Source organism: Sinocyclocheilus anshuiensis, unplaced genomic scaffold (assembly GCF_001515605.1).
Source record: "Sinocyclocheilus anshuiensis isolate Anshui unplaced genomic scaffold, SAMN03320099.WGS_v1.1 scaffold1170, whole genome shotgun sequence".
Taxonomy (NCBI): Eukaryota; Metazoa; Chordata; class Actinopteri; order Cypriniformes; family Cyprinidae; genus Sinocyclocheilus; species Sinocyclocheilus anshuiensis.
The window spans coordinates 2,823,032-2,831,142 of record NW_015538055.1 but is presented as its reverse complement, the minus strand read 5'-3'; the positions used below and the strand labels follow the sequence as shown (position 1 = coordinate 2,831,142).

The 8,111-nt window shown below is 36.5% G+C and overlaps 1 protein-coding gene across 1 annotated transcript in view; it reads left to right on the top strand.

The window, feature by feature from the left end:
* Positions 1–8,111, top strand: part of LOC107683423 (diacylglycerol kinase beta-like) — a 50,745-nt gene that overhangs the window by 39,077 nt on the left and 3,557 nt on the right. The window contains exons 21-22 of the mRNA XM_016479476.1: positions 290–485; positions 7,243–7,363. Of these exons, the coding sequence (XP_016334962.1) occupies positions 290–485; positions 7,243–7,363 (317 nt within the window). The remainder of the gene's footprint in view (positions 1–289; positions 486–7,242; positions 7,364–8,111) is intronic.

Sequence of the window (8,111 nt, the reverse complement as noted above, 5' to 3'; positions counted from 1 at the left end):
TAAACACTCCCTGCTGAACCACTGGAATGAACTGTAGAGTATTGTTTTAATACAAAAAAATTACATTTTGCCAAAATGTCTTTCAAGATTTTGTTGCATTCACACAAAATACTGATGAATATTTTTAATATGTTAGTGCTAATGCAACAGTAATAGATTTATTTATTCTTTATTGATTGCCTGATGAAGTCATTTATTCATTCACTCTTATAATTGTAATTTAATATACATTTATGAGGTGTTTCACGCACTGTTTACGCTCTTGTACATTTTTCCCATGTTGTTATAGTGTGATGGTGTCACCCTGAACCTCAGCAGCATCTCATTGGAGGGCATTGCCATCCTGAATATTCCCAGCATGCATGGCGGTTCCAACCTATGGGGAGAGAGCAAGAAACAGAGGGGTCTCCGTCGAACAGGGAAGAAGTTTCCGGAAAAGAAGACCCCAATTATTGAACCCAAACAACTTGTTATTGCTGTCCAAGGTATAAAAACACATATTCTTTACATATCAAAAATAGTTTGATAGATATATTATTTATATTAATATTTTATTTTTTTAACATTTTCTTTTTTCTTTTGTTAATTTCTTTTTCAATAATTTGTTTTATTTGTTTTTATATATATATTTTTTTAAATACATTTTTTAGTTATTATTTACTGGGGGTCTAGTCAGAATTAGTTTCTTTGGTAATCAACATTATGCCGTAAATGCTGTCAATAGAGCTTAATTGTTAATTAACTTGTATTGAACTTGGAACATTTCTTTAAGGGTCACCTTAACGTTACTGGTTTGCGAAGTCCTTGTCTTCATACCTGATTAATCAAAGGCAACTTCAGAAGAACTTTTCTTTCATGATGAATATTTCACCAGTGACACATTGAACCATGGTAAAACAGACTGATTGGGGTTTCAATAACTTTCTAAAGCAGCAAGCTTACTGTAACATACGTCTGCTGCTGCCACTAGCTGTGCTCAAGGATACTGAAATTACCATCATGCAAATTCCTGTTTTTCATAACACAAAATGTACACAATTTTCATGCAAGTTGTGCATCTTTGGTGCTTTGTAGTCTCAGACGGTACGCCCATGAACCGCCCACAGTCTGTTCACTGTCAGTTTAATGCTTATTGCACACAAAACTAATCACTGAATTTGCCAGATTAGTGATATCACATCTTCAAAAAATATTCCATGGTTTGTTTGAGGCACTTAGTAGCAATTTAACTAGATAAACTGTATAACTGGCTTTAAGTTATGTTTGTGAGATAGTCAGAATAGCACAAACATAACTCAGTACTACTGTTTGCTAATAAAGCCTGCCTCTAAGTAAAAAATATGGTAATTGTGAGATGTTCAAAATAAGAAATAATCACATTGTGAGATGCAAAGTCATAATGTGAGAGGTAAAGTTCTAATGTGAGATGCAAAGTCATAATGTAAGGTATGGTATAAAGCCATAACATGAGATATAAAGTCATAACTGTGATATATAGAATCACATTGTGAGACTTAAAGTCATAATATGCTATATAAAGTCCCATTTGTAAGGTATAAAGCCTCATTTGGGAGATTTAAGAATGTGTTTATGAGATATAAAGTCACATTGTGAAAAATAAAGTCATAGATGTGAGATATGAAGTCGCATTGCGAGATTTACTCTGAGGCGGAAACTGACTTCTATGAAATATTTATAAAACTATGATTTATCTCATAATATACGTATCATAAACCCACCTCTAAATGGCACCTTCTGTAAAAACAAATCAAACTGTAGTTCATCACTTTACATGTCAGTCAGATCAACACACAATTTGTAACTATTTAACATTTTGGTGAATTTTTGTTATGAATTCTAACAATTTGTATGTTTTCTTACGATCTGCTTAATAGACTTCATGCTTTCTTTCCTTTAGTGTTCTTATGGGGGAAAAAAGCATACATATTCATACAAATCACCAACTCATAAAATAGTTACATTTTCTCATGAGATCGGGTTGTTCAGGTGTCCTGTTCCTGTCAAAGTGGGCAATTTTTGGCCAAAGTAAGCAGCAATTTGGCCTAGAGATTGTTGTGATTGTGATGAATCCTAATAAAAATGCATCTGAATGCAAGAAATAAGAGCAAACACTGCACCTGTTAATACAACAGAGGTACCAAATGTATAAACCCTTACACGTAGTTCCCTGCCAAATGACATTAACCCCAATCCTGTCAAAGTGAGATAAACACTTAGATCTTCCCTCCACGGAGGATCATCAAGGCAGAACACTGTTCACTAATCTAGAAATGTGTACGCCGGTTGTCACCACATTGGGGAAAATCCATGTATCGTGCCGGTTTGAGAGCATTGATTGCAGTTTTGAAGAACCTCTTTGGGCCATTATCATGGGACCGTTTGGGATCACAAAGAGCAGAATGAAGGGTGAAACATCAGAGCCTGTTCGAGTCTTACAATCACAGAATTCGAGGTTCCCTGATGAGAAATCACCCATTTGAAAGAGAGTGTCAGTTAGACTTTCTTGTTTACGAAGGTTAAAGGGTTTACTTGCCTGGCCCAGCCGCTTTCTTTCCAGTCAATATGGGTGAAAATGAATTATAACCTCTAGTATGAGTATACTTACTCATGTTTTGTACAGTACATCAATATCTGTACATTTACACACCATAACTCCATAGAATCTCATTCATTAAACTCTTTAATCTGTCCACCTCAGTTAAACCCCAAGTACCAATCCATTATTTCAGGTGTCGTTAGTCTGAGGCCGTCTTTACGGTTCATCCAGCCCCTTGCACTCTTTAATTTCAGTCAATACGAGTCAGTCGCTGATAAATGCACCCATTTGTATCATGCATGTTTGCGCTAATATCCTGCCGCTGCTTCTCTCAGTTGGGCTAAAGTAGAAATGGAGCGCTTGGCGAATAAAATCGGTTTCCGAAAAAGAGAGCAAGAGGACAAAACCCTTTACCCTCCATTCTATTCCATTTACTCTGGAAAAAAGATCAATTGATTGGTGCGAAGGCGACCGCGAGCCCAGGTTTGGATGAGAGAAGGCACTTAACCTGGGTGCGTCAACGATGGATTTGAAAGCCTTCATAGATACAGCTTCATCTGAAGGAGCTCTGAAGGTGAGAGGCCTGTGCTTGTCAGATTAGTCAAGGAGCATTAGCTGGATGGTAAACAGGGAGTGTATTAGCCCCCGAGGCCTGGCTCTCAGGTGGGGTAGAGTCTGACCTTTCGGGAGCAGTTGAGTGGCCCCGCTGGTGACGCTAGGAGACAGGCCTCCTCAGGTGGAAGGGAATGGAGGCAGGCTGAATCATTCAACATGGACGTGGGCTGCACTGGGGCTACTGATGTCCCCTGACACACTGTGCGAAAGCCCCCCAACGCCCCTCCCGTGCACCTCAGCCCTCCCTGCGCCTGTCACTCCATGTGCGTTATGAGCAACACAGGCTGTTCAATCACACAGAAAAAAAACAGGTGACAAGAAAACACCATTATAGGGTGCATACAGCTTGTGTATGTGTGTGCAAAAGAAAGAGAGGTTTGTGTTCAAAAGTGAAGATGATTTTAAAATATTTTTTCTTATCCCATCTTTACATGCAGTGTCTTTTAGAAATGGATGTGGAGGTTGAAAGTGTATGTGCTTTAAAAATTTTTTATTTGTTTAAGCAGTGGACATCAACCAATGGTGTCAGCTTGGGGTGGGGCTATTTGTTTTAAAGCAGTTTGATTGGAGTCTTCAGGAAAACAGTCATTATTTCTGAAATTCTGTTTGGTGATTCTAGTATATTTTTAGAACCAAGGGGTTAAGGTTTGGCCAGTTAACCCCTGCTGGTAGATTTTCTAACTACACCTTTATGTGGACCAAAGGATCTTTCTTCAATGGCAGCCATTCAAAAAGCCATGTAAATTTATTTGTATTAATATTATTTTAAATAAAAATAAGTTTTAATTTATTTGAATGTGTATTTTTTTATAATTGAATTTTATTTAAATGTTGCACATTTTTTCATAATTTTAATTAAAAAAATATTATTTAATTTAATTTGACTGAAATTGTACTTTTTATTTTCGTATTTATTAGAATATAATTAGAGCCTAATTTTTTGTTGGCTAGTAGATGTTTTACCAGCTGTGTCTAAAATCGCATACTGTCTGAGTAGGTACTATATTTGAATTGGAACTTACTTTGCAACTGATAAAAATATGTTCTATATAGTATGAACCTAGGTAGTATGAATGAAATTCAGATGTACTACATCTGCCATGTTGTTACTGTCACGTGAACTACCAGCATCAGTTGTGTCGCTTCGCTGCCATTCAGAAAGCCTCTCCCTTGGCCTCATGGGATAGTAAAGTGTCCATCGAATATGTACTTAAGAATCTCAGTAGAAGTAGTAGGTCATCTGAGTACTTTTTGCCTACTGTTATGGCATACTGTTTTTCGCATACTATATAGTAGTATTTGATTTTGGATGCAACGCAGCTCTGGGGCAGCATTTACCAACTGAACATTAATTGAAATGAATGGGAATGCAAAACCTTGGTGTTGACGTAACTTCTCCTCATTCGTGTTTAGACAATCTATTAAATTCCCATTTGAAAAAGAGAGAGAGAAGACAGCTCCCATCCAGAGCATGTGAAGCTGTAGGTAGAGAGTGTTCTCTGCTTCCTCAGGTGTTTAGAAATCCCCTCAGCCTCTCTCTGATGCCACCCATCGTTGATGGCTGACCTCTGTGTGAGCTCTCAGCCTCACCAGTCATGCAAGCCTGACTCTTTTAGAGAGCAGAGCCACAGTGGTCAAAGGACTGTGTACACAAATACACACACACTCAACACACTCACACCTTTTCGAATCCCAGCAAGGCCTCGTTCACAGCCTGTCACCTTGACAACAGTTGAACACAGGGTTGGTACAACAGTCCAAGAATTTGTGTTACCCGCGGTTGCCAGACAACTGTAACCAACAACTGTGTTTAGCTTTTAAATTTTTAAGAAATATATTCTTGCTTTGCCCTTAGGTACATTTTTGTGGCTTTTTGCACACAAATGACATGTAACTTGAATATGTGAATGAACTTGTAGTATAACACATTATTTTCATAAAACAAATAGTTCTGGTCCTGACTTCTGATTGGTCAGTAGTGTTTGAGCCATACTAAAATACATTTTATTATAACTTGAAACACTTGTTAGCACTACCTAGCACCCAATTTAAAGAATGTAAGATACAGAATAAATGCAAGGTATGTAAAAACATATAAGATAATAGAATAAATGTAAGGAATAGAATGAGATATAAAATGTGTGAGCTATAGAATTGGATGTAAAAATGATTAGATGTAAGAAATAGAATATGATATAAAATATGTAAGCTAAAGAATGGAATAAATGTAAGGCAATATAATAAATTTGAGGAACATAATATATAAAATATGTAAGCTACTGTATGGAATAGAATGGAATAAATGTAAGATGTAGAACAGAGTAAACGTTAGAAACAGAATAAGATATAAAATATGAAATCTATAGTATAGAATAGACTAATAAATGTAAGCTATAGAATAGAATAAACGTTAGAAATAGAATAAGATATGAAATGTGTAATCAATAGAATTGAATAAATGTGAGAAAGTAGATTTGATGTAAGAAATAGATTATGATATAAAATATGCAAGCTATAGAATAGAATGAAATAAATGTAAGATAGAATAGAACAAATGTAGGAAATAGAATAAGATAAGATAGAATAGAATAAATGTAAGGAGTAGAATAAAACAAGATATATCAAATTTGTTAGCTATAAAATGGAATAAATGAAAGATATAGCATTAAAATAGAATAATAACATAATTTAGTAAATGTAAGGAATAGAATAGAACAGAACAGAATAGAATAGATGTAAGATACATGATACATGTGTACATTAAGCCATAGTGCTTATGTTAGTGGAGAGCGTTTGAACCTGGCTCGCAACATTTCCTGATCACATTCCCCCTTCTCTTTCCATCTCACTAAGATTCCAAAAGTAGAAAAAAAGATCAAAACTAAAACGTAAAGAGAAATGGTTGCAGTGCAACAGACCTGACTAGACCTTGAGTTAGCGCTAGTCAGAGCTTTCCCAGCACTCACTTCTGTTTATTTGTGTGGTTTGACTGTTGCCTCTCTGTGGACTGAATGATACCGTGTGTGTGTTTGAGGAGGAGGAGAGGAAGACTCATAGGAGCTGTTACTGAACAGATGGTCCCAGCGCGACACTGGACCTCCGACCGAGGAAAAATCAATGCTCATAACTTCAAAACAAAAAAGAAATTAATAAATATGGAGGAACACAAGATTGCTTTGCATCAGTGTCGCATTCTAATTAATAGGTGTTTTGTTTGTGGGTTGTTGGTGTTTTTTTTCTCCCCTCCTTTTCTCCAACAGTGACAATTTATGCTTTTTTAGAGCGGAAGGCAGACTGTGAAGATTCCAAATCAAGCTTGTCTGCTTTTTTTTTCTCTCCTTCTCACACGTTCCCCCCCTTCCGCCCAAACACACCTCCACTGTCTGCTCCTCATCTTCTCTTTTGGTCTTTCTCCTCATAATTTTTCCCCCTGACGTCCCCCACAGATCAAGCTTGAGGTTTGGTAGAAAGTGGATGGTTTAACAGGCTAACACATTTTGACAGGGATATTGAAATTGGTTTTGTGTTTTGGAGGGAGAGGTCTGTCTGTAATGGGCTCTTTGGTTTGTGTATTTCATGTACGTTAATGATAATGCTAAATAATTCACTTTATGTATTAGCACATGTCTTACATGTGTTACATATTTACATTAATTTTTTTCATTTAGCAGATGATTTTATGCAAAATGACTTATAAATGCGAAAAATCACAAGCAATTTATCATATAGGACACAACAATATTTACTATAAAAATTAATTATTTAAAGGAAGTGCCTTTGTTTATGGCGCATTCAGATACATCCAATCAGATTTAAGATTCAATGTCTGGATCTAGAGAAACTGGCAGGTCATTGTAAGTTCAGAGACTTTAACCAGACTAGACATTTTATTTAATTTGACGTGAATGAAAATGTCTGTTAGGAACATAAGTTCCTAAGATGAAGCTCAGCTCATGTGCAACTAGTCATTTTCATTATTTGATGGATTTTTGCTCGTTTTTAGATCAGGTTGACCTCATCAGTTCCCTATTTCTTTTCTGTCTGTCACTAGTTTTCTTTCTGTCTCTTAGACCCGTCTGATCAGCTGTTGGAGGTGGTGGGGCTGGAGGGGGCAATGGAAATGGGGCAGATCTACACAGGTCTGAAGAGCGCAGGCCGACGTCTGGCCCAGTGTACCTCCATCATTATCAGGTTACATTTCATTGTAATTATAAATCAACTCATTCTTCCAGTGCCATGTTCCTAATATACTGAATTTAGAAGTGTTTACTTGGTCCAATGAAGTAGTAAATTTGGGGAACTTTATTACTATAGTAAAATGCTTTATATTGTGCTTTACTCTTTCTAAAACGAGTTTCTAAAGCTGTATTTTGCTAGTTCATTTATTTTTATGAGTTTTGACTATATTAAAGTTGTAGTGTAGTAGTTTTTAAAAGTTTAGGGTTAGTAAGTTTTTGTTTAAGAAATTTACACTTTTATTCAGCAAGGATGCATTAAATTAATTGAAAGTGACATTAAAGGGGTCATATGATGCAGTTAGCGCTAGTCAGAGCTTTCCCAGCACTCACTTCTGTTTATTTGTGTGGTTTGACTGTTGCCTCTCTGTGGACTGAATGATACCGTGTGTGTGTTTGAGGAGGAGGAGAGGAAGACTCATAGGAGCTGTTACTGAACAGATGGTCCCAGCGCGACACTGGACCTCCGACCGAGGAAAAATCAATGCTCATAACTTCAAAACAAAAAAGAAATTAATAAATATGGAGGAACACAAGATTGCTTTGCATCAGTGTCACATTCTAATTAATAGGTGTTTTGTTTGTGGGTTGTTGGTGTTCTTTTCTCCCCTCCTTTTCTCCAACGGTGACAATTTATGCTTTTTTAGAGCGGAAGGCAGACTGTGAAGATTCCAAATCAAGCTTATCTGCTTTTTTTTCTCTCT